The 27,925-nt window shown below is 33.2% G+C and overlaps 1 protein-coding gene and 2 pseudogenes across 11 annotated transcripts in view; 1 reads left to right on the top strand and 2 right to left on the bottom strand.

Annotated features, from left to right (window-relative positions):
* Positions 1-27,925, top strand: part of SLC4A7 (solute carrier family 4 member 7) — a 93,053-nt gene that overhangs the window by 23,470 nt on the left and 41,658 nt on the right. For 5 of the 11 annotated variants that reach the window (XM_016149574.2, XM_016149571.2, XM_016149576.2 and 2 more), the window contains exons 2-6: positions 12,094-12,175; positions 15,397-15,543; positions 20,937-21,075; positions 21,650-21,810; positions 23,846-24,034. In XM_016149574.2, the coding sequence (XP_016005060.1) occupies positions 12,094-12,175; positions 15,397-15,543; positions 20,937-21,075; positions 21,650-21,810; positions 23,846-24,034 (718 nt within the window). Of the gene's footprint in view, positions 1-3,071; positions 3,760-12,093; positions 12,176-15,396; positions 15,544-20,936; positions 21,076-21,649; positions 21,811-23,845; positions 24,035-26,500; positions 26,870-27,925 lie in introns of those variants that run through there. The other 6 variants (XM_016149568.2, XM_016149567.2, XM_016149569.2 and 3 more) reach the window with 5 other exon arrangements.
* Positions 10,486-11,618, bottom strand: LOC107513146 (annotated as a pseudogene).
* On the bottom strand, positions 15,612-15,949 carry LOC107513145 (annotated as a pseudogene).

Raw genomic sequence — 27,925 nt, 5'->3', positions numbered from 1 at the left:
TTGGTTTGAATAGTAAGCATGCTTGACCTTATCTTTGTATTTTGGTGCCTTTATTTCTATGGAGTAGACACTCAAAGGTGTATTGCTGCACAAAGGATATTCTTAAAACTTTTTAAAAAGTTTTGAACAACTTACATTCCCATTGGAAAGTTATGAGAATGTCTGTCTTACTATCTTTATCAACTTTAGATGGACCAAAGCACCCAAGATCCAGCGCCTTGTTACTCTACACATTTTACAATATAAATGTCGGCATATTGCTCTGAAGAAACAGAGTACTAAGAAAAATGAGGAAGAGGCTGCAGGATATGCTAAGCTTTTGGCCAAGAGAATGAATGAGGCCAAAGAGAAATGCCAGGAACAGGTTGCCAAGAGAAGTAGACTGTCTTCTCTGAGAGCTTTTACCTCTAAGTCTGAGTCCAGTGAAAAATGAGATTTTGTTAAGAGTAACAAATAAATAAGATCAGGCATCCAAAAAGAAAAAAAAGTACAGTGGACTAATTACCTTTCTATTTAATATGTAAAACTTGATTTTTAAATTTTATTTGAATATTGGCTTAGTGTAGTGCCCAAAGTAGTGTCACAACAGGAAATATGTTGGAGAAATGGATCTTGATGAAGAATATCATTTTGTTTTGCAATTTAGGAAATTAAAAATATGTATGCACCTAATTCCTTCTTTTCTGGGGCCTTTTTCCTTATGCTGAGGGTTTTTATAATCCAATGGGAGAGAGACATATGCATAACCAGGAGGTTAAGCTCTTAAATACTAGAGGGGAGGGCCAATATTTTCTACAGGAGGTAAATTTCAAGAGGTCATTTTAGAAATTGCTTTAAATTTGAACCTGATTGTTTGCAGATGTTCTTTGTTCTGGGCTTGATGTATTGAGAAGTTTTTAAATCGGTGAATAACATTTCTTTTCCATTTGTTTCTTCAGATTTATGTTCACTTGCCAACTGTAAATCTTAGAAAGTTTGAAGAATTTAAAAGTATGATTAATTATATGCTTTATTGTAACTGCTGATATAATTGGAGTTTCTAATTCTTAGAGAAGTTTATTAAACAGGAAGCTTTAGTTGGATTCGAAGGCTATGACATGTCTTTTGCCTGTTATCAACAGTCTTATATAGAGTAGTGGAAGTTTAAGAGAAAGCATTTTTTTAATACATTATTTTAGTTTTAAATCTTTGTTATTTACATGGTACACATCATCAATGAATTCTACAGGATTAGCTGGTAGTAAAACTACTTTTGGGATATAGATATTTCTATGCAAAATATTGTTTATTTGCTTTGTTAAAATACAGACTTGGATGGTACCAGGAAGTAATTTTGTGTATCCAAAGAGTATATTTTTAGTTTAATTTAGATTACATTTTACATGAATTTTATATATTTTATTTTATTCATTCATGTTCATTTAGAATTTTGTTTTAATCATGTATAGTTGGAAATTTTTTTTTCTTAAATTCCTTTTACATAGAAGAAAAACATGGACTGAGAAAGAATGGGTTGAATCCTAAGTCTGTTGCTTATTAGCTATGTGACTTTGAAGAAGTGATTTAACCTCTCTGAGCCTTAGAGTTGAGAGGATTAAATGAAAAATCTGAAGATGAATTGTTATAATATATATGATGGTATTTAGCATAGTATTGGCACATAATAGGTGCTTAATAAATATTTTTATTATGTTTTAGAAACTCAGGATAACTATATAACATTTCAGTCTTCTTATATATATTAAAATGTTCATTGAACAAACAATATTACAGAGAAAATAAAAAGACTATAATTCACTCATAACTCTGTAATTTTATATTTAAACCTATAGTCCTTTAAAGTAGTTCTCAAAGTGCTATCCATGGAACTCTGGCCGCCCCAGAGATCCTTTCAGGGGATCTACAAGGTCCAAACTATTTTCATAATAATTCTAAGACATTATTTGCCCTTTTTACTGTATTGAAATTTGTACTCATGGCGCAGAAGCACAGTGATGGGTGAAACTGCTGGCGCCTTAACACAAAACAAGGCAGAGGCACCGAACAGCACTAGCAGTCACTCTGGGTTTAAAAAACAAAACAGCAATTTGTACCGATGAAGCAGTACAAATTATTTTGTTAAATCAGCCTTTGAGTACACGTTGCTTTAGTATTCCGAATAGCAAAATAGGAAGTATGCACAAAAACACTTCTGCATACTGAAGTACAGTGGTTGTCTGGAGAAAAAGCACTGGTGCCATTGCTTGAATTGTGGGCACAGCTAGCTGCTTTCTTCATGGAACACCATTTTTTTTTTTTGCTTGAAGAATGACTGGCAGACTAACCGTGGTTATTCAGAGTTGATACTTGACGGATGTTTCCTCGGAAAAAAATGAGGTGAGCCTGACACCTCGAGAAAAACAACTAGTAGCATTTGTTAGCAATGATGATAAGTGTAGTCTCCATGAAAAAATTAGAATTTTGGAAAACTTTTATCTGCTAGCCTGACTGTGATACTTTCTCAGCACTTGAATTTACCTGATGAGAAGAATGGTCATGTTAACAAGTGTGATTTTTAAAAATTGTGTAACGCAATGTGAAATTTGCAAAAGCTTTAATACCCAGTGAACATATATTTTACAAAGAGGTGAGAGCAAATGTGAAATTTGCGAAAGCCTTAATATCCAGTGAACATATATTTTACATTCAGAGTGGTAGACCAATGGATTTCAATATAACGATGTAGAAAACATTCATTTGAAGTGATTTCAGATTCCATCTTGCAAACTAACCTTTAAGAAATGACTGCTTATTGAATTTGGCGAAGTATCAAGGAGGAATAGTCACAGTTACTCGAAGAGAATATTAAAACACTCCTCCCGTTTCCAACAGTATTTTTATGAACTTCAATTTTATTATATAATTCAACCAAATAAATCATGTCAGATTGATTACAGAAGTAGATATGAGAATCCAGATGTCTTACATCTTAATGTATTAGAGACTTGGAAAAATGTAAAAGCCATTCTATTCACTAAATTGTTTCCATTAAAATGTTTAGGTTAATATGGGATGGCTTTATTATTTTTTAAATGAATTTAAATATTTTAAAATTTTCTCAGTTTTATTTCCAATATGGTAAATATAGATGTTAAACTTATAGAAACAAAGGTCCTTTGAGGGTCTTCAGTAATTTTTAAAAAGAGTATAAAGAGATCTGGAGTCCAAAAGGCAGAGGGGTACTGCTCCTTTCCTTGTTCCCTTTTAGCTGTTATCCATGTGATATATGATTACTAAATTTTTGATTAAAATAATTGTAAACTCTAATATGATTTATTAATTTTGTTGTTAATGTAGTTACATAGAGTAATGGTAAGAAGACACAACTCTCCAGATGAAAACATCTTTGGCTCTTTCATGAAATTAAGTGAAAGGGCTAGATTTAACTGACTTGTTGAAAGTTTATTCTGTAAGATATTGTATATACACACATACTAACACTTCCATCTATGTATCTTTAGGGTTTGCTCTCTCTCGAACTGTTACAGAAAGGTTTAGGTGTATATTACTTTAGCTTGAGAGATTAGGTAACTTAGAAGACAGTGATTGGCTGTACCATAAAAGCACTTAGAAGAGTTCATCTGTGCAAAGCACAGTGACCTAAATCAGATACGTGCTCACTGTCCCTGGAATCTTCAAGGGACTGACTACATTTCATTATAAAAAACAAGGCATTTATATATTACTATGGAAAGATTTCACTTGGAGAAGAAGTTACCTGTATGTACCTAGTTATGATCTTGTGTTTTATTTATAAACAAATTTGTATCTTTCAGAGTTTTAACAGTGGAGCTTGAAGAAATGTCAGGCTTATTAGCACTGGCTTAGAATAGTATCATCCTCTGTAACCTTGGCTGTAGAAGTCATCTGCTGAAAAGAGTAAATCCTTGTATAAAGTTAGCAATGTTTGTGGCATCTTTATTATTCTATAAAATTAGTTTTTTGATTAGTTGATATTACTGGAAGGAGGTTTTAAAATTTTGTTTGGCTGAGATTAGGAAAGAAGTAACTGTCATAATGGCTAAGTTTTGAAGCTAAACGGAAGTATTTGATAACTAAAATTACATGGTGAATAGTCATAATTTGTGGGGTGTGTTACTTTTGGGCTATAGTCAAGTCATATAATGAAGACATTAATTTGCAATAGGGATCTTCTGTTTTATTTTTATTTTATTTTTATTTATTATTTTATTTTATTTTTATACTGTTTTAATAATGCATTTTGTACACCTCAGGTATCAGAAATGGATATTAGATCAAGTTTATGAATATATTGTCCAAGAATCTTTTAGTACTTCTTTCCTCTACTGTTATGCTTTAGGCATATTAAAGTCTCATTTTTGATCATTTGACCAAGAAAATATAAATTATGGATTTTGCTTTTCAGGTAAGGTAAATGACTGTGAGAGAAAGTAAAATGTGGTATGTAGTTATAAAATTTGTTTCAGACAAAACTAGATTTAATTTTACTGGGAATTCTCACTTGTGGATTGAATTTGTTTTTATCATATGTTGACGCTGGACTTTTTTTATAAGCTGATTTTTTAAATTTAAAAATAATGAGCGCTTTTCTATGTTTGAGCTTTAATTGTGTTCATAAAGAGTCCTTAAGTGGATCTAATATAAATTTTTAGCTGAGTGTCTTGTCCTTTGAAACATACTTAGTATTCAGCAAATATTTATTGGAGAACTTATTAAGGTCTAGACCCTACCTGAGGCTGAAGATGCAGTGAGCAAAAACAGACGTAGTTTGTCTCTTCTTGAAACTTTCTGTTCAGGCTGGGAGACAGTTAAGGAAGTACTTACGTAAATAGTAGTTCCAAGTTTTAATAAACGTGGTAAAGAAAAAGTACTGTGTGTTTGCAGGGTAGGTTATAGTAGTGTCCTTAGTTTATTGTCTAGTGTAAAAGAATCCGTGTAGCCAGGACACTAGAGATGTGGCTTTGAATTTTAGTTCTTTCATTGGCTAACAGTGTGATCTTAAGCAAGTCACTTAAGCTCTGTATGCGTGCGTGCGCACGCGCGTTTGTGTGTGTGTGTGTATTCATAAAATAAGCAAATTGAACTTTAAAAGTAAAACCTACCTGTGCCTTTAAGGTCTCATTTATTCATTAGGAATGTAAAGGTGAATTCATTAACCTCTGGATTTCTTATCATGGGGAGGCACATTCCTGTAAATTAAATGACAAACTGGGCATTTGTCACTGATTTATTCCCAGTACCTGGAATAATGCTTTGCACATAGTATGAACTCGGAAAACATGTTGAATGAATGGATGAGTTCCTTAATAACTAGTCTTTAAAGGAAATGAGACTTCTTTTAATGGTCCATCTGATTCATGCGAATCAGGGGAAGAATAAGCAAACAGACCATATTGTTGAGGGATTTTGTGGCTCTCTCCTATTGGTTTTCAGTAAAAAAATGCAGTGGAGCCCTCAAAATACCTAGCTAACAATAACCCCATGCTGACTGAAGGTGGGGAATCTTGATAGAACACCTACCTACTGGACCTTCTTTTGCCAAAAACCATCTACTGGATCTTTGTGTGTGTGTGTGTGTGTATGTGTGTATTTTCCTTTTTGTGTAGAATACTTGTGCTTTTTTTGTACATTTAAATTACTAATAAAGTTGAGATAGTTTTTTTAAAAGCCCATTTTGGAAATAGATTTTATTATCTTCATTTCTGTTACTAAACGTACACATACTTAACAACCCTAAAATAATATCTATATGTTATTTTAGTGTGTGTGTAATGAATTAGACCTTGGAATGAATGCACCTCTTCAGAATGTAATAAATATTTGTGATCTATGATTTCTGGTAGAACCCTGATAAGGTTTTCCATTGTCCCTGGCTCTTATGCCTTGTAACAAAGCAGCTGACAGTAAAGTGTGTTACTAACAATCCCGGCTATTACTTGCCAGGTTTTTGCCTCATACCTCTTTGAGTTCTCTTACTCTTCCATTCTTCAATTTCTTCACTTTTCCTCTGGAAACTTCTTTAAAACTTAAGTTCTCATTAGTTTTAACCATGATATTTGAAACAAAAATTTCCGAAGCTTTTTGTTCCAATGTCTGAATCTATCCATTTTCCACTCTGTTTAGTGACAAAGCATTTTTAACAAGGCTTTTACAATTTTTTTTTCCTCTGTGGGAATCGCATGATTGCATGAGTTTAAAATTTGCAATTTAAAATTTGCAGTAATTTTCCATGTACCTTTTACATCTCAGCTTACTTTAGAGTTAATCAATGGATCAAAAAATGCCGAGTGAGTTTTTTAGAAACAATGAATATCATTCTTTGTCTCTCCATTTTATGAAATAGTAGTCATTTATAATTTCTACCTTCAACTGGATTAGAAAAGATTATTGTCTTGCTCTTAAGCTTTTTGCCCCCAAATTTAAAGCTTTCTAATATTTAAGCCCAACTCTTGGTGATAAGTGGGGATAGGGTTGGGAATTGGAGTTATTTTGAGGAAACTTGTATTTGGGGGGAGAACATTATTATTTATATATACGTTGATAGTTTGTCCTACGTGTTTTAGGGGAAATATTCTGACATACAAATCAGCTTTTAGAACAGTATTTATAGATTTAGGGTTGCTCGTATTAATGAAAATGTACACAGATTTTATAGTATTTTCCTGTGAATTGGAATGTACCTTTCATTTTCTGAAGGGTTAAAACAGTGTAAATGAAGTGGGAGTAGTCCCAAGAAGAACTAAAATGATTTAAGGGCATGAAGCAGCCTGAAAGAGAAATTTAAATATGAGGGACCTAAGTCTTTAACATAATCCAAGAATAGGTTCAAACTTTGGTTGCTCCAGAATCACAGAGAGAGGTTATTAAAAATACACGTGATAGGGTTCCACTTTAACTTACTGAGCCAGCATTTCTAGCATAGAGCAAGGGAAGCTGAATTTTAACAAGCTCCGTAAATGTATCTGAATTTATAATATATTATAAAATCTCGAAAAGTAATACAGTTTTAGGCCTTAACTGCAAGTGAAACAGTTACAGCATCTTGACATTTCATCTTAGTTAAGTATGTATTTTCTATGAATAATTCTCTTATACAACCATAATACTATTTTCGGATACATTTAAAATTTGCATGTCAGTGTTAATTAGATAATTAATAGGTATTTGTTTCTGTACTTGTAAGACTTATCTAATGTAGTTTTAAGTTATGTGGTAGATGAGAATGCATTTTTTAATAGAAAAACGGAAGTTTCCTTATTCAGATTCTGTAAAAATACCAGCATCTTCTATGGGTTATACACTAGTGCTTGGCATTTTCACGTAGTATGTCATCCCACAACTCTTTCAGGTGGGTATTGTACTTGCGTTTGTAGATGAGGACCAAGATAGATAGCTGAAGTGGCTTTCGAAAGATTACATACTTACTTCTACCTCTCTATGTACATGAATAAATAAAGGCACTATAAAAAATAAATACAGAAGTCTGCCTGTACTGCCAGAAGTTTAGTTTTACTACATTTTATATGTGTTTCATTATATAAATTCAAGCATTCCTATTCTAGAGACTTCGTTACATAAAAAGTAGCATAGTATATCTGTGGTTCTCTACCTTGTGTTTTATTTTGTAGTAGGTCTTAGATATTTTTCATGCTAGTACATCTGTCTACATTTTTTCAGTAGCTTGATATTCTACTGGGCACATAGTCATTCCTCTGTTAAGGGACCTTTGGGTTGCTTCCAGTCTCCTGTTAAAGCTGTAATAAATAACTTTGTTCATGTGCCATTTCCTATACAGAGAATTTAAACTTTCTTTATGATCTTATATGAATATTTCTTAGATCTATTGTCTTTGTAACAGAGCAGTTGTAGTCTGAATCTCTACCTTATTTTATAAATAGGAAATCTGAAGCCAAGGCAAAATAATTTTAAGATTAGAGTGATCAATCTTGCATCGATATAATTTAGATGCTTTTTTATCCTTTCATGTATTTGTTTTCCCAGCGCCTTGGCTTTATTTCATTTACATAGGCCTTATAAGCACTGGCTTATGTCATTTCTCTAAGGTTAAGAATGAAAACATTTTGATGTCAAGGGTTGCTCTTTGTTGTTGCTATTTTTAGTTCTCTACTATATTCTTAGAGTTAGAAAATGAAGAAGAGTTTTCTCTAGATCCAGATTTAAAAATAACTGACCTATTAGCAGATCAAAATTTGAATTTGTTTTTTTTTGAAATACTAAAAGTAAAACATTTGTTGTAACAAAAAATTAAACAGTACACAATTGTCTCTGTTATTCCCTACTGCTTTCCAGTCATCAGACTGTGACAGTGCTAGTTTGATTTTTAGCCTTCCCCATTTAGTATTACATATATTTTCGTATATACTTTTAAAAAGAACACAAAAATGTACTCTGTAATGTATTAACTTATTCTCTATTTAGAAATATGGCTTAAAACATTATGCTAAAATGATAGGATTTAAACTGTATAGATGTCTAACCAATATACCGTATACTTGAAACTAATTTTAAAAACTTGGGGAAAAAAAAGAGGCAGTATACTTGCTTCAGAAGTGTATGGCTCCCTTGAAACATCAGTGGCTTCCTTCTAAGGGGTTTTCAGTGTATAGCCTTATGTACCCTGAAACACCTGTAATATGTCAAGATTGCTAGTTTGTGTGGCATACTTAATATTTGCATTTATAGCAGACTGCCTTTCTGATTCGTGTTTCACAGGCAATAAAAAACTAGGTAATGTTTTTAAGAGAAGAGAGAAATGTAGAGGCTCCCTCCACTCTCTCTCTCTTTTTTTTTACAAGGCTGATGTGAACGTTTTAGACTTTAAAATTTTAACTTTTTTTAAAAAAATTACTTTTCAGTTAGAGTTGACAGTCAGTATTATTTTATATTAGTTTAGGTGTACAGCATTTAAAATTTTAACTTTAGCTTGTTCTAAAAGTTAAAACATGAAAACATTCTCATTGAAAACCCAAAGAGTAACAGTAAACTAATGTTCTCAGTTGGCTTTAAGTTAAATGGCTTACTTAAGGCTTCAGATGGTTAGTGTCTAATGGATTCAAGTTGGGTGGACCATAACAGGGTGATGTGCTGATGGACATACTTTTTTTTAACGTGCCACTTTTTGTGCTTATCAGAAGTATTTCCTTTTATGATAGATGCTTAGAGGTCAAAGAATATGTGTCCTTTAAATAAGTAAATATTGCGAGATCCCTCAATTTAGCTATTTTTGAGTGTTAGTCGATTAGCTTTGTTAGTATGTCTCAGCTTATAAGTATATCTACGTATAAATGAAAGTGTCTTGTTGTTTAAGGGTGAGAGATAAGGGCATTGTTTGGCTTCCTATCTTGGCAATGGTTCGTGCTAAGTGAAAGTTTAGAATGGGAGCAGTTAATCCTTTTTGAAATACACAGTATGTTGCCTCTTGGGATAATGCAACTTCTGTGCCTTTTACTTAGGGGACAGCTTGTCTTGCTTGTGCATGTTTAGGAACAGATGACATGGAATCACTGGAAGAAAGCTAAATAAAGGTTTTTACAGTATGACATGCTTAATGGATGGTAATTATTATTCATTTTGGACTTTTTTTGTGGGTTTTTGTTTACTTCCTACTCTAAATTTAGCCTTTCCTCATTCCTAAGGGTGTATGACTGCCAAGAGGCAGTTTGACTAACCTATAAACTGTTGTGTATCTTTTTTTCTTAATTCAGTATATGAAATAGTCTCATGGTCTACACAGCCTGCTTCCGACTTCTTTAAATATGGAGACTTAGCAGGTCATTCACCTTCTCTGAGTTTTCTATATTAAGTTGAACACCAGTCCTTTACAGTCATATACAAGTACCTCTTAATATCCAAATCTATTCAGTTCTGTGGTTTAGAGCTAAACCTTTAGAAAGTAAATTTGGGTATTAAGAGGTCTGCATTTTCTTAACATACCGTATCTGGTTCTGAGAGTTTGGATAGCAGGGAAATTTAAAAATGTAATCAAATTGATTCAGTTCCTGAGTTTTGGGATATGAGAATTTGGATACTAAGAGTTTGAATAGCAAGGAACAATTGTTTATGAATCTACTTTGTAAAAAATCTATACAGAAAAGTACAATACTTAGATCAAAAGTTGGAGGAGACTTTAAAATATCATTTTACCTGACCTCCTTTTTGATCCTTTCTAAAACAAATTGGTCTTCAGTTTATGCTCAGACATTGAATGTGGTAAGAAACTAACTTCATTATGTGTCACTTGGTTAACTGTTCTAAGTGGTAGAGATGTTGGGCAGTAAGAGCAACCATAGAGAAAACGGGAGTTGAAAGTTTGTCTTCTTGTGAAATTCAAAAATACTATAATCGGATAAAAATGTAACTTCATTTTAGGAGAATGATTAACAATATTGTAATTAATGTTGACATTTAATTCTCTCATCTCCACTTGTTTCTTGTCTGCAGTTACTAATTAAAGTGTAAGGACCTTTGAAGAGAACAAATTAGATTATTTTCTTTCTGTTTTGAAAGCCATTTCCCCCCCTCTTCTGCTTTGGAAGATTTGGAGTACTTTGCTTCTCTCTGAGCCAGGACACTGCCCGTTTCCCCGTTGCCTATCCTTTTTCCTGCTCTGAATAACTGGTTTCAGTTCATCCGTTCCTTCATCATGCCCTAGCCCCTTCCTGCTCATTTCTGGTTCTCTAGCCCCTTCCTGGGCCATCCTTTTCATGCATTCATCTTTTGCTTTGATTCTTTGACAAAGGCATTATGGGACAGGACCTCTCTGGGGTGAATGGCTTACAGAATGAGGTTCTATATTTTGGGTTCCTCTGTGTACTGCACACAGCAGAGACTTCGTGAGCTGATCCATGTCATCCTTGAAGTTCAGATAGGCCTGTTTAATATCAGCCAACTCTTCCTTAGAACCTTTGTATATCTTTAAAAGTTTGTTTGTTTTTCTCCAATATGTCTCCCCGTCCCAGGCTTGTCTGAGCATAACAGAGGCCACTCTTCCCTGCTCATTGTATATTGCTCTCTAGTCTGTGTCACATACAATGGAATAGACTTTCCTGAGGAACTGGAGGTGGTGGGTGGTGTCCTCCTTGTCACCCTTGCCCACCCAGTCTGGATTCACCTGTTGGGACACCTTGTGATACTGGTAGACAAGGTTCAAGGCCTCATGCCATCCATTCAGTCTGCAGGGCCGAATATTCCTTTGCGCTCAGCAGATCCATGCTGAGCTGCAGCTCAGATTGAAGACATTTGGAGGGAAGAGAATTTGTTCATCTGCCTCTGTGGCATAGAATCTTGTGCATAATAGTGATGATTATAATACTTCTTTGAAAGTTAAATTAGAAGTTGAGAAGAAAAGTGAAAGCTAAAACGCTATGAAAAAGTCTGTACAACGTTGTGCAATAAATATGTTTAGTTTTTTTTGTTGATCTGAAGAAGGGAACAAAATTATGAAGGTAGATTTTCACAACTTAAAGTTAGAATCTCCTTAGAGATTAAGTTTTGGCAGGGCCTTTCCTTCGTGTAGAAATAAACAGTTGCTATAACTTTGGTTCTTGGTTAATTTGCCTGCCAAAGTGTTACTGCATGTTAAGTCTGTAGACTCATTTTTGACAATTTTATGTTTAACGGTAGTACAAAGTAATATAGCTAAGTTAGGTGTTTCCTTTTAGAAGACTGAAGAGGAAAGAACAAGAAAGAAAGTGTTCTATATTGATATCTAAGGGTCGCCCCTCACCCCAGATTTTCTTCAGTTTCTGATCTGGAGGGTCTTTCTGTTGAACTGGCTATATGTACCAGTTATGTATTAACTGCCATAGAAGACCAATTAAAACTCTTTGCCATCTCAGTTTTTACTGTGAGATTTTTGAATGGTCTTCTGTCAATTTAATAATAAAAAAAAGCCTATAAGCATACTTTACAAAGGATGCAGTTAGCTGAAATAAGAATTCAGTTCTTTGAGAGGAATGCAGTCTTACATCTTTTTTGGCTATCTCAAATAATGTACCTAGTAGTAGGTCCTCACTACTGATTTCACAAACTAATAAGAACAATTTCTTTTAGGGTCCCGATGAAGAAGCAGTTGTAGATCTTGGCAAAACCAGCTCAAATGTGAATACCAAGTTTGAAAAAGAAGAGCTAGAAAGTAAGTTTGTTTAAAATCACTTATGCTTAGCAGAATAAATTACTAATGAATGTTTATGTTCTTTAAGTTTTATCTACTATTTGTTGGAAGTGTTTTGTTATTGCGAGGTACACCATACATTCAGAGAGGCGTCCAGTACTTTTCTAAATATATTTTAAAGATTAATACAGCAAACACCCATGTAACTGTTACCTATATCTAGAAAAAGAACATTTCCTGATTATTTACTCTTTGTTCAAAGTATTGGCATAACATAGATTTCATAATGCTTTTCAAATGTCACCAATGGTTACCATTACCACAGTTAATACTTTTTATTTTTTTCGCCTCTAGCAGATTGGATAATTTGTATTATTAGTCTAGAGTACTAGACTAATAAAAGCCACAGTTATCACTAGTTGTCATCTAAGTGTTCATTTTATAGGTCTGTTACATAAGCTTTTAAAAATACTATAATAACCTCAGCATAGAATTGTGGAGCAAATGAATTATTTGCCATTCTTCTCTAAGGAGGAAGAAGTGGTTTCTTTTTTCAAATTTTATTTTGAAGTAAATTTTGGTTTACAGAAGAGTTGCAAAGTAGTACAGTGTTCCTGTATACCCTTCACCCAGCATTTTCTAATGCTAACCATCGTAAGTTTATGTAACCATAAGTTTAGGAAAATGGAGACATGAACATTGATCTAATACTATTAACCAAACGAGTGGTTCCCAGTCTTTTTGGCACCAGGGTCTGGTGCTGCTATGAGAATCTAATGCCCGATGATCTGAGGTGGAGCTGAGGCGGTGAAGCTTTGCTCGCTGCCCCGCCACTCACTCACTTCCTGCTGTGTTATTGGCGACCCCTGAACTAAACTACAAATTTTATTCAGATTTCACCAGGTTGTTTTTTTACTGATGTCTGTTAAGGATCCAGTTGAACAATTTAGGATCCAGTAGTATGTTTTGTTGTCATGTCTTAGTCTCATTTAATCTATGACAATTTCTTGGGCTTTCCTTTTTTTTTTTTTTTTTTTTTTTTATGAACTTGACATTTTTGAAGAAGAGTGGTTAGATTGTAGAATGTCTCTTAGTTTATGTTTGTGTAATGTGATGAACAGACTGAGGCGATGGATATTTGAGGAGCATGCCACAGAAGTGATGAATTCTTCTCAGTGTATCATACCTGTGGACAAAAAACAACATGACTTGTTGGTGTTGTTAACCCTGAATACTTGGTTGGGTACACTTCTTTTTGGATCTTTTCGAGAAGTACATTTTTATGTTAAAGTATTCTGAGAAAAATGGTACCTTGGGGCCTTAATCTGTTGCTTTTAAAAAGGAGATGGAAAGAGACACAAGTGTTCTTCACATTTACGTTCTGAGATAGAAAAAAATCCCATCTTTTAAAATCAACTTTACAAGTCTAGACTTACTAGGGCTTCTCTAGAAAGAACCTCAGTTACCTAGAAGGTTGTAGTTATATTCTGGAAATTACAGGGACTACAGAAGTTAAAATTTTTAGTAATAATTTTATTAATTCAAATGTATAGTGATACATTTAATCCATCACTTACCACTTGATGACATCCTTCAAATATATATGACCTTGAACCTGAAGAGAGGCACTTGACTGTGTTCTTTGACCTCCCTTGGTTACCCCAAGGCCCCTTAACTTTGTATACTTCATACATATCTAAATTTCAGTATCAAGTTTGAGGGAGAGATTAAGTTTGTTCCCAGAGTTTGATTGGATAGGCTTTTTATGAAATAAAGTAAAGGTAAAAGTAAAAGGAAAAAATATATGTAATTGAGAACATTCAGGGGGCAATAATAAAAACAGAAAAAACAATAAGACTCAATCTCCCAATCTTTGGATTCTAGCATGTTCTTATTGTTTTTATTTAGCCTTTCTAAATTGCAAACTCATAAAATTTATTTTTGTCTTGGTGCACTGGAGCTTGTGTGCCAAAACCCATTAGTACTAATTGGAGTAACAGCTTTGTTATTCCCAGTGCACAGTGGTGAGAATTTGACTCTTTAATTTCCACTTTTCTTTTGGTGTTCAGAAGAAAATAATTTCAGTAAAATAAAATTGTAAGACCATTGAGTTTTGTTATAGTTTTTTTTTTTTAACTTATTGAGATAAAATTCACTTAACATAAAAGTCAACATTTCAAAGTATAGTGTTTATTGTCTTTTAGTATATTCACTATGTTATGCAACCATCACAACTCATTTCAGGACTTTTCTGTCATTCAAAATGAAACCCTATGTAATTGGTTTTTAAATTTGGGATTTTTTGGTAAAATATTTTAAAATAATTTATCTTTAATTTCTGCAGTTTGTTATCCATGTACTAGCCAGAATGCTGGTTACTGTGAGCTGTTTAAAAAATTTTAGTTCAATATGTTTTGATAAGTCTAGGTTAAAAGGTAATTATGTACTTTATTGACACTAATATATTGGCAACTAAACTGAAGTCAGAGTGTCATCTTTTTTAGCTTTAGCTGGGAATGTGTGTGTTAGGCAATTTAAATTTTTTGCTGCTCTGTGTTTATAAATGACTCAAATCGCTGTCAGTTTGGGGTTACAAATAACTTTTAGTGAGTCGGCAGGTTTGTAAATACAGAATCCACAAATAATGAAGATTAGCAGTAGCTTTTTCTAATCTAAAAGTATATGATAATCTTACTTATTTTGCTTTGCTTTTCATAGTCTGACAGTTCCTACTCTTTAATTGGAGTATTTGAACCATTTATATTTAAGGCAGCCCTTAGTAATCTGGACCTTGGTGATTTGAGATTTTCAGAACTTTAAAAAAATTAGTAAATAGTCACAAATACCCATTTGTGAATATTGATTACGAAGTATTTAATCATCATTAAAGAATATCTCTTAAGGACCTCTGTTAACCAGGGTTGGCCATAATTTTATATGAAATAAATTTATGTCTATATAGTATGATTTTAGGAGGGTCACCTCTGCTTTCTCTGCTTTCACTGACATAGGTAACCTGTATATCAAGTATATTTATCAGTCAAATGATGTTAGCCTTAGGTGTAACCTTCTGTATAGTGCTCTGTAAAAGAAGAGAAGTGACAGGAGACTAGCATTTTTAATTATGTGAACTTATATGTAATTCTTTTTTTTATCAAAGGAAATTTTGGTATACTTTTGTGTATATCACTTATTTTTTCCCTTTTGGAAAACCAGTAATATGTTTCCAAACCTGTTGCTAGGTCATCGAGCTGTATACATTGGTGTTCACGTCCCGTTTAGTAAAGAGAGTCGTCGACGTCACAAGCATCGCGGACACAAGCATCACCACCGGAGAAGAAAAGACAAAGAATCAGATAAAGAAGATGGACGAGAATCTCCTTCTTATGGTAAAAGAAAACAGTAGTTCTCATGAAGAATTTTACACTTTTCCAACAAGTATTTATTATTAGTTAAGCTATGATTCAGGATCACAGGGTGAGATGTACCCAGGTCCCTCCTCACCTCCGTGGGAGAAGGATGGAGGACAGAGAAGGCACATCTTCCCAGGAAACGTGCCTTCTGCCCGGCTGTCATACCAGGCTGACACCCAGGACATGGGGCAGAGGGACTTGTACACACATCAGTATCATTTGCACATAAAACATAACCTGCTTTAGCGGTCATTGCCCTTTCACAGTGGTGGAAGTACAGGTAATTCTGTCAGCAATTCCTGGTCTGGTTCTGGTTGGGGAAGCTGCTCTCAAAAGGTGCAGTCTGGTTGTTCTTGATTTTGGTCTTGATGTCTCCTGCCATGTTGCTTACTCCTAGAGACACCCTGAAGCAGCTTGCAGCTCAGCGTGACCCTCAGCAAAGACCTCTGTTCATAATCTAAAGTTCCCTCTTGGAAAGCTTTTCTATTAAAAAAAAAAAAAGAATATTTTCTTTTTAAAATTGTATGTCTGCAATGATATAGACACATCGTTTGCGCTGAGGAATGCTAATTGAAGTAAAAATATTTTTTTCTATGAGCAAAATATTTAGGTCATAGGTTAAAACTACTTGGGATAAGTGACAAAAGTAAAGGACTTTGTCTTCATTGTATTCCAGCCTTAAAATTGTGAAAGTTGAGACTTGGCATTTAAACTTCAATTTAGTAGGGTTTTATTTCCCTTTTTCTGTTATATATATTTTTTATTTACATGCGCAGTGAACAAATATCTGGAATTCTCAGGCTCTTGAAAGAGTTTGAATATTTTATTCTATTTTTTAACACATTTTGGCCAGAAGGTTTATCCACTAAGCCCGATTACTTGGTTATTTGTGCAAAACAGAGTTCTCTGATTTGATAGTGTGAATTATAGAAGGACAGGATTTTTGTTTGAAAAAAGAGAAATATAAAAGTGCCAATATGCAAAGGAAATCAGAAAAAAAAGGCATAGAGGAAAGAAAATGTTATCTGATAATAAACATTGATAGTGCTTATTTTAGTGACACTGAGAGGTGAGAAAGTCAAGAGCCAGAAAAAGTAGCCATGTAGCCTGAGGAGTAGGAAAATGTGAGCCATAACCAAGAGAAAAATACATCCATAGGAACAGATTCAGAAATGACAGAGTTGATAGAACTAGAAAACAAGCACGTTAAAGAACTATAATAAATGTGTTTTATATGTTCAAGAGGATAAAGGAAAATATGAGTATGGTGAAGAGATAAGTTGAAAACAAAGAAAGCCCTAGACGGACCTTCTAAAGATTAAAAATGCAATTTCTGAAATGAAAAATACACTAGATAAGATTAACAGAAGATTTGACACTGCAGGAAAAAAATCATGATTTTGAAGACATAGTGATAGAAGGTATCTAAAATGAAAGAGGGGAAAAAAGACCAAAAATGAATAAACAGAGCATTAGTAATTTGTAGGACAATTTCAAGTATACTAACACATGTATAATTGGAGTGCTGGAAAGGTGGGTGGCAGAAAACGTATTGAAGAAATAATAGTTGAAAATTTTCCAAATTTAATGAATACTCTGAACTCTTAGAATCCAAGGAACACAACAAAACCCAAGGAACAAAAACATAGAGAGAGTCACACAAAAGCACATAAAACAAATTGCTGGAACTAAGATGTAACAATTCTAAATGTATATGCTTGTATTAACAGCTTCAAAATTTGTGAAGCAAAAATTGATAAAATTGAAAAAAGAATGAGATACATTTACAATTATAGTTGGAGATTTCAGTTCTCCTTTCACTGTGATGGATGGAATGAGTAAACAAAAACGTTACTAAGAATATAGAAGACCTGGATAACACTATCAGAATATTCCACCCAACAACAGCAGAATACACATATTTTACAAATACAAATGGAACACTTACCAAGATAGATCATATTCCAGGCTATAAAACAAGTTTTAATACATTTAAAAGGATTAAAGGATATTTTCTGATTGCAATAGAATTAAACTAGACAGATCTCAAGAAAAAGGTATTTGTAAATTAAACAAGATATGCTTCTCAGTATTTCATGGGTCAAAGGAGCCATAACAATGGAAATTAGAAAATATTTTGAACTCATGAAAATAAAAACACGGTATAGGCAGTAACTGAGAAAATCTTGCAGGGTGAGGACACATTTTCTGATATGTACAGGTTTCATTTAGCATCGTACTGTCCAAATTGCCTACATACTGAAATTTGTTAAATGCAGCTAAAGCAGTGCTTAGAGGAAAATTTATAGCATTTAATCCTTATGTTAGAAAAGATCTCAAGTCAATGATTTCTGCTTCTAATTTAAGAAACTATAGGGAAAAATAGAGCAAGTTAAATCAAAGTAAGGAAAAGAAGGAAAAAATAAAACCAAAGCAGAAATTAATAAAATAAAAATTAGAAAAATAGTATCAAAAATCAATTAGACTGAAATTCTGTTCTTTGAAGAGATCAATAAAGTTGATAAACCTATAGCCAGATTGGTCATGGAAAACTAAAAAGATACATATTACCTGTATCAGAAATTTTCAGTACAAGCCCTACAAACATAAAAAGACTAATGAGGGAGTATTGTGATTGATTTTATGGCAATAAAATTGATAATTTAGACAAGATGGGGAAGTTCCTTAAGAATATAAGCTACTAGGGAGAGATGGATGACTTGAATTACCTATATGTATAAAGAAATTGATTTATAGTCTAAACCATTCCCACATACAAATTTACTCCTAAGTGGTGTAGATGAATTCAGTCAAACTTGTAAAGAAGAAATTACACAGACTCTGCCAGAAAATTGAAGATAAAGGAACACTTCCCAATTCATTTGATGTATCCAGCATTACCCTGACACCAAAACTAGATAAAGACGTTACCAGAGAATCACACTTCAGACTAAATATTTCTCATAAATGTAGATTCAGAAATCTATAACAAAATAAAAACATACCTTATCCAACAATATTTTTAAAGGACATTACATCAGGACAGTGATAGGGTGAGTATTGGCCCCTTAGATGTCCAAATTCCGAATGCCCTGAACCTTTGAATGTTTACCTTATGTAGCACACTCAAATTTACAGGTGTGATTAAGTTAAGGATTTTGAGATGGGGAGACTATACTGGGTTATGCAGGTGAGACAGACGTGATCACGGGGCCTTAGGAAGAGGGAGTCAGAAGATCAGAGAGGAAATAGATATGGCTACAGAAGCAAGTGGTTGTAGTATAATGAGAAAGGGATCCAGACTTATAGAATCTAGGCAGCTTCTAGAAACTAGAAAAGGTAAGGAAATGGGTTTTCACTAGGGCCACAGAAGGAGCCAGCCCCACGATTTTAGTCCTGTACTAGATTTTGAACTTCCGATCTCTGGAACTATAAGAGAATAAATTTGTGGTGTTTAAGCCACTAACTTTGTGGTGTTTTATTACAGGAGCAATAGGAAATTAATATGATAACTAAGTGGAAAATCAGAGTTGGTGTAAAATTTAAACATCTATTAATGTAAACAACTGCATTAACAGTGTAAAGGAGAAAAAACAGATAATCATCTCAATAGGTGCACCTCCATTCATGATAAAACTCAGCTAACTAGGAATAGAAGAAAACTTCCTCAGCCTGATAAAAAGCATCTACAAAAAACATATAGTCAACATCACACGTAGTGATAAAAGAATGCTTTCTCCTTTTAATTTGGAAAAATGGAAAATGTCCAATGTAGCCCCTTCTGTACAACATGGTCCTGGAACATCTAGCTAGTGTAATAAGGCAAGAAAGAAATTAAAGGCATACTGATAGTAAAGGGAGAAGTACAATTCTCTTTATTCACCACTACAGGATCACGTATGTAGCAAATCCGAAGCAATCTACGAAACCACAGAACTGAGTCAGTTTAGTAGGTTGTAGGATACAAAATCAAATTATATGTCTATAGAGTAGCAATGACCAATCACAAATTGAAAAAAAAAAAAATACCACTTAACAGTAGCACCAAAAATATTATGTGGGGAGAAGCCTGATGAAAGAACAAGATCTAAATGTTGAAAGGTTCAAACATTAACTTCGATTACAGCATGTTTTTGTCTCACAGAGGTCTCAGGGTATTCCTTCAATATGCAGACCGATGTCATATATATATACTGGAAAATTTTCAGATATGTTTTTCTATTGCCTTTCCCCCTATTCATTATATTTTTTCTTTTTTGGGAGTTTTTCCCGTTCAACTTTCTTATTCTGTTCTCCGTGTCTCATAACCTTTTGTGTTTGTCTTCTTATTTGTCATTGATGCATTCTGTCTGATTTCTGTCTTTTCCTTTAATAAGGCCTTCTAATTTGCTCTCTAACCTCTTCTAATATCCCTGTTTGTTGCATCTACAAGTGCATGGAGGTTTACTTACTTAAGTATAAATTTTGAGTTTGACCTCATTCCTCATGTTTAGCAGAATTTGAATGTTTTTAATTGATTCTTGTGTGGTTGTTTGCTTGTGTGTTTAGGGCTTTCAACTGTCCTGGAGTAGAGTTTATGTTGATTTCTGTTTGGTGATCCTATATGGAATAGATAGTTTAAATTCAGATGCCATGAGTAAGGCATCTGTTTTTTCTAGTCCCTGTCCTACTTCCTTTGTGTCAGCCGACAGTTGTACTTCTCCTTGATAGCAGAAAAAGTCATTTTCTCTATACTAGTAGCTTTGCATTTCCTTATACTTTTGGAACTTGAGTATTTTCTTTTTTTATTCTTGAACTTAGCTACATATTAACTACGTATTTTTTAATGTTCTATTTTATCTAACATTTCCACATATTTTTAGTGACAAGAAAGTCCTGTCTTTGAGCATAGTGTTCCATGTTTTTGGATGTTGCTTATTTTGATTTGTTTTTATAGCAGTTATCATATTAGTCTTATTTATTTTTAACATTAAATATTTTTTTTTTGTCTGCAGATGTGATTTCCTGTGTTACTCTTTTTTTTTTTTTTCTGGATTCTTGGTTCTTGTTTACTTGCAGAATTATAGTATTTTAATAATAAAAGAGTTTTGAGGGAATATATTTATTTATAACAAAAGGATTTCACTTTTTGGTGTCATGGGTACTAGATTTATTGGGGTGATCACTTCATGAGATATATAAATGTTAAATCACCATGTAGTACACCTGAAACAAATATAATATTGTATGCCAACTGTAATCGAAAAATAAAAAATTATCTTAAAAAATTAAAAAATTGAAAAAAAAGGATTTAATTTTTTAAACTACGAATTTACTTTGGAATAAATTGAAGAAAATTTTGAATGTATTTAAAATCTTATTCTGTTAAGACACACCATCCCAGAGAGTCCAGTTCATCCTTGGCACTGAAGATGATGACGAAGAGCACATTCCCCATGATCTCTTCACGGAAATGGATGAACTGTGTTACAGAGATGGAGAAGAGTATGAATGGAAAGAAACCGCCAGGTGATAAATACTCAGTCTCAGATTTTAATTGGCTTTACGTGATTTCTTTTTGTAATGAGAATATAAAATTGAAATTATGAGATATGCACTACTGAAAACAATGAGCAGAGAATGTCCTCTTTTTTGCATAGCTTTAGTTTTGCTCTTTAGTCTCAAAATTCGTTCCTTAAATAATCCTTAATACTTTAACATAACACATAACTTATTATATAATTATGTTATAATATAATAAGTTATTTAATAAATCCTTAGAGAAACAAATTTGAAAAATCAAAATTTTGCATGCTTTAAGTTTAAAATAGAATTAGAAGTGGAAATAACGAAGTGCCATAGTTTGTTTCTTTAGACTTGTTATTGTGATAGCTGGATTAGAAAGAGTAACTACAAAGATAACTTGTGACCGTAGATATTGCAGAAGATTAGCCTAATTTGTAAAAATGAGTTTATAGTCACAGTTTGTTTTGGTGGTGGTTATTTTTGTTTCTTTTTAAAAGAACAAGTTTACGTTTATCATGTTAAAATAAACAAATGAAATCATTATTTATAAAATGCTTTTATATTTTATGCATTTCAGATGGCTGAAGTTTGAAGAGGATGTTGAAGATGGCGGTGACCGATGGAGTAAACCTTATGTGGCAACTCTCTCTTTGCACAGTCTTTTTGAACTAAGAAGTTGCATCCTAAATGGAACCGTCATGCTGGATATGAGAGCAAGCACTCTAGATGAAATAGCAGGTTACAGCAAATTGATGTTTTTATATTTAAGTTGTGCTAAAATTAGAAATATTTAAATAAGGGAAATAAAGTGGAATTTTAGACCATCGATTTAACTATCTTTTGAGCTTCCATTCTCTGCAGGGCAGTATGAGGAGTAGACATAAATAACACTTTTTGCTTCTAATAAGTTTGGACTCTATAAGATTAAATTAGACAGACATAACTATAGAATCAAGAAGAAAGTTACTAGTACCATAAGCTAGATAAGGAGTCTGTTCTCTGGAAATGCAGAAAAAAGGGCTTTCTGTTTTTTTTTTTTCTTGGACCAAGGTATCTGGGGAAGAGATACAGAGTACATTATACAACTTTTTCATAGAATTTGAACACATGGGAACAAGGAGCAGCAGGTGGTACACAAGAAAGTATTGTGAGGAAGAAAAGTCTAGGAAGTATAGATAGGCAAGAGTTTCAGGAAAATCAGTTTCATACGAGTATCCATATTTCTTGAAAAGTAATAGTAGATATGATTGGAAAATAGGGATGGATTGTGACTAACCTTGAATAATGGGGTTAAGAAATTGGATTTTATTTGGTAGGCATTTTGACTCTTCGTGACTTTTAATTTGGAGAGTAGTGTGATTTAATATGTGTCAGGAAGATCATTCTGGCAAGAATATGTAGGGTGGCTTTGGATTAGGAAGCGGTTGGAAGCAAGTTAGGCCAGTTATTCTCTTGGACTAGTCTAAGCAAGAACTGTTGATGAACTGTTGTAGGTAACAGCAGTGGAAATGAAGGTGAAAGAAACTTAAAGGATACTGTGGAGGTGTAAAATGGACAAAGGACAGCTGTGATAAAGCTATTTAAGTGTTAGCTAAAATTGCTCAAAACCAATACAAGTTCAGTGGTAATGAATTTGATAGTGCGACTGCCTTTATAGATTGCTCCCGTGGAAAAACAAAAGTATCTATAGTATTTGATCGTTAAGAGAACTGTAAATTGTTAGAATTTCTCAGGCTAGAAATACTTTGAAATTATTACCAGATTGTTAGATTTGACCACATGCCTCAAATCTTTAAATTATCAAAATCTTTATTTGCTCGTTTTTTTATGAATGACTTGGAAATGACACTAGGGTTAGGAATATTGAATTTAGACATGTGGGTCTTACTTTGGCTTTGTAATTATCACATAATACCATGTAATATTTTAGTAACTGTTATGTAATCCATCATTCACTGGTACAGTAACCTGTGGTCGTTGTGTTGATGTGGTAGCTAATCTAGGTTGATTCCCTCCAGTTTTCTGTTGGAGTAATCCTCCAAGTTTAAAAGCTTGATCCTCTTATCTCACATTAATGGCACTATTCAAAAATATTTTTATATACTCTATAAATTAAAAATATTCCAGCCATCACAATGATGTATAAAATGGCATTGCCTTCAAGTTCCCTATTCTCAACTGCCCCTCCCCTCCAGTTTGACACATTTCTCTTCCTAGGACTTATTACTTCATGATATTTTATCTGTTTGCTCATTGGTTGTTTTGCCTTTGGAAAGAGTGAGGGCAGAAACTTGATCTACTTAGTTAACTGCTGTATCCCAACACATAATAGATACTCAGTTAATAATTAGTGAATAAGTGAATGAATCCAGATATTCATCTACAGTTTTGGGGAAAATTAGGAGGTGAAGCAATAAAATACCTTCACTTCTTAGGAGGCCAATGTTATTGAATATTCAGTTTAACAGAATTTGTATCCGTATCAAGAAAGCACTTTCAACTGTAGAGGGGCTATTAATGTACGACAGTGGCCTCCTTATAAATAATAGTACTTATTAAAATAAGGGTCTCTGTGTAATTTGTTCATTTTCATTGGATAATCTTCATATTTATCTTTATGTGTGCATTATTCAATATTACAAAAGAGTAATACTTTCTAGTGCCATTTAAAGATGTTAAATTTCTAATATGGTTTTACTTATTCTATGTTATAGTCATCCAAGTGTTATTTAATAAAATCAACTGTTTTTTTTTTCTTTCTTTCTTTGAATAGACATGGTATTGGACAACATGATAGCCTCTGGCCAATTGGATGAGTCCATTAGAGAGAATGTGAGGGAAGCTCTTCTGAAGAGACATCATCATCAGAATGAGAAAAGATTTGCCAGTCGAATTCCCCTTGTTCGATCTTTTGCAGATATAGGCAAGAAACATTCTGACCCTCACTTGCTTGAAAGGAATGGTGAGATAAGTTGTGGCATCCAGTTTTTCCTAACACTGCTGCTATTCTAACAGTATTATAGTATGTTGCATTTATGTTAGCATTTGGAGAAAGATTTTTTCCAGATAATAATTAAAAATAATAATAATAATAATGTTATCTGTGTATTTAAAAATATCAGTTCTAAAATGCCTTTACATGACAATCATCTGTAGAAATCATTTAGATGAAAAACTTAAGCATTCACTCTGTTGAAATGGCACACTTAAGCATTGGTAATATTTAAAAACTGTCGTTATACATAAAACCCTGAGTTACTTCTTCCTGCTTTGTTGTTTCTGTTCAAGAATTCTTATATAATTGATTAAAGAGCCATAAATTATGACCTATAAATTTAGCTTAATTTTTTAAAAATTCTAAATCTTGGATTTGAACATTTATTATCTATAGTAGATTTTTTTTTCTAGTGATTTTTTTTCCTGGTCTCCTGAATATATTTTATTTGCTGGGCATAAACAAGTGTTTTGGGGTTGGCTTGCTGATTTCACTGTCCTTTAAATAGTTTCTGAAAGGTTTTTATGATTGCTCCTGTTTTATACTAGAGATGACCAGTTGATGTCTTCTAAGCCATCGAGACTGGCACAGACCAACATATTTCAGCTCTCCACTGTCGTGGTCTAGCAGTGGGGGTTATATGTGGGACATGGGAAGATGGTATTTTGGTAGCTATTTACCTCTATCTTAAGTCAGGCATACTTGGAGGTCTTGCCTTTCCTCTTCCTGAAGCAGAAGATAACATCATTGGGGTTCTATTTTGGCCCTCGGAGAGAGCTCCAATGACAGTGATCTTGGGAAACCCAGGTTCAAAGGGTTGGAGTTGCTTATGAGGGTCACCGTGGCCTCTAGCTGCTACCAGTACCGAAGGCTTGTGAGGATTACAGTGAAGAGGAGTGGAAGATGGGCTACAATGTCCTTATGCTCATCTTTTCTGTCCCTGAAATAGTAGTATTGCTATAGGTTGATAGGATTTAATATATCTAAAGTTGACAGTAATCATCTTTTGCAGCTTAGTGTAAAATACTTGAGTCCATTTTCTTCTGAGCATTTGACCACTAAAAGTCTTTTAATTTGTTTAAAATTATACCTTTATTTAGGAAGCTTAAGTATAACTGAAATCTCTTTGATTTAAAAACATACCATCTGCGTCTCATATCACCTCTCATTTTCATCTTTCATGTATTATATATTCTCTGTTTTAGCGTAATGAGTTCATTTACCCAGAAGACCCTATTAGATCTTTTATTTCTCATATGTATTGGTTTCTGATTATTTTCCAATTGTCATTTGGTTCCTTTTAATCATAAGACAATGGCTATTTTATTTTAAATGCCATTTTAGCATGGGAATTCTGTTATTTTATTGTGTTATAGTTGTAATTTAACAGTTTTCCTGCATGTAGCTTATTTTTTAACTAAGTGGTAATTGTTTATGGATTGAAAGTTAACCTTCATTTTTAATATATCCAGGTGCTCTTGAGCATGCAACTTTGAGTATGTAGACTTAGATCATATGCGATTGATGGTTATATTTCTCATATTTTTCTAAAAAACAATGTTATTCCATTAAGCTACACTTCATAAAAATAGGTATTTGAAATGTAAGTATATATTACCTTTTGAAATATGCTAGACTTACTTTGTTATGGCTGTTGTTAGAAGGAATACTTTATTTTTATCTACTTAAATTAAAGATTTCATATATTTGTTTAAATTTACCTGCTGTATTATAGGACATTTATTAGTATTTTTGGAGAGCTCAAAAATATGTATCCTTTAAAATTGACATTATGTTTCTCTTTTTAAAAAATTTCTGTAACTTGTTTTATGTTTTTAAATATTGTTTAGGAGCACTATCAGTAGGTGATGCCCTATTGACTTAATGCTATAAAGAGTTGATATCAATTTTAAATTAGAAATTATTAGATAATGTTAATGTAGACTTCTCTTGTGAGAGATAATTGTTTGTAGTGGTTCAGTACAATGTAGGATAAATACACTAAATATAAGCTATCAGTGCCTGGAAGGTTTTATTTTGGCTTCTAGTTCTTAAATTATTTTTGTATTATATTTCCATATGCTATTTATCATTTATTTAAGGAGCAACTTTGCTTCAATACTGTTCTTTTTTTGAAATGCCACACTATTGGGCATTTTGATTACTAACGGACTATTTTCCCCACCAGCTATCATCAACATATATATATATATATTTTTTTTTGGTTATACCTTCAGGGAACTAATTATAGTTTAAGCAACTTTTTAGTGACTTTCTAACATTTTAAATTTGATTGCCATGCTAACCCTGATAGCATGAATTAGACATTTGGGGCCTTTAAAGCTTGCAATTTACAGTATGAATTGATTTTTGTGTGTGTTTCTCTTTGCCTTCTGCAGTGAACTTCATCATTTTTCATTTGTTTTATCTCAGGGGAAGGCCTTTCAGCCTCCCGCCATTCTTTGCGAACAGGTCTGTCTGCCTCAAACCTTTCATTGAGAGGAGAATCGCCTTTATCTCTTCTTCTCAGTCATCTTCTTCCTTCTTCAAGAGCTGGAACCCCTGCAGGCTCAAGGTGTACAACCCCAGTACCCACCCCACAAAACAGTCCTCCTTCCAGCCCTAGCAACAGTCGCCTGACTTCCAGAAGTTCCCAACAGAGTCAGCTTCAGGCCCCAGAACTACTGGTTTCTCCTGCCAGTGATGATATTCCCACAGTAGTAATTCATCCGCCTGAGGAAGACTTAGAAGCACTGAAAGGCCAGGAGCAGAAGAATGAGGAAAATGTTGACATAACTCCAGGCAACTATTCAAATTCCTCCATGTGTGGTGCTTTCTGCCTCTGGATCACTTGCACTTGGAATGCCTGTTAGCACAGAGCTTTAGCAGCATTTGTAGATAATGCTTATAACTTATTTTGGTTTCTGCATGGTTTTTTTTTTTTTTTTTCGTTACAATATGTTATAGAAAAGAATAGAATTATTAAAAGTTTTAAGTTATGAAAAGGCCACAAAGAAGACTACACATAATTTAAGCCCTTTCAAAAAAATTTCACAGATTTTTTAATGGGTCAAGGCATTTGAATAGTTCAGGAAAATGTAGAATTTTTATAAATAATCTTTTAATTTGCCATGACTTTTTAAAAATGGTGGCTCGCGCATTTCATTCATAAGGTGAATGAACACATAACATATTGTACATAAATTATAATGAGGTGATGTGCTTTTTATCTACTATTTGGTGATTTTGTCCAAAGAATGCAGTATGTTTTAACCTTCTTAACAATAATAGGATCGAATGTTCTTTTTTCTTTTTGTCTCAGAAGATTGGTGCTCTCTAATGACTGCCTGGAATTGTCATCATTTAAAGACCAGTAATATATTTTGGAATAGATTTTGATTGTCCTTTATTTAATGCCATATCTCTCTTTACTCCAACTTCACCTTGAAATTTTCAGACCAGAGTTCCTTTAGTCATAGCTAGGATACATTTTTGTTTGTGAATTATAAAACTTATTTCTTAGTGGATAAATGTTTTATAACCCATTTAGGAGTTATATTTATGAAAAACTTGGCTCTTTTATGTAAATTACTTGTACATTTATCCATATATTCTTGCCCATTTCATATAAGGAAGTATTCTTTTGTGACCATTTTACCGACAGCCAAGCACCAGTGTGACATATACAGATGCTAATGGTGATTTTAATCACATAAGTATTATCACATTTTCTATAATACCAATAATATCTTACACTTCAATGGTAGTTTGTAGTTATTAAGTTAGCCTATTTAATTGGTATAAAAATTTGTGTAAATTAGTGTATACACTCATTTTCAGAAACTCAGACTCATGAAA

The sequence above is a fragment of the Rousettus aegyptiacus genome, unplaced genomic scaffold (assembly GCF_014176215.1).
Source record: "Rousettus aegyptiacus isolate mRouAeg1 unplaced genomic scaffold, mRouAeg1.p scaffold_m13_p_4, whole genome shotgun sequence".
Taxonomy (NCBI): domain Eukaryota; kingdom Metazoa; phylum Chordata; class Mammalia; order Chiroptera; family Pteropodidae; genus Rousettus; species Rousettus aegyptiacus.
Note: the sequence above shows the minus strand (reverse complement) of the source record. Positions and strands in the feature narration are given on the sequence as shown.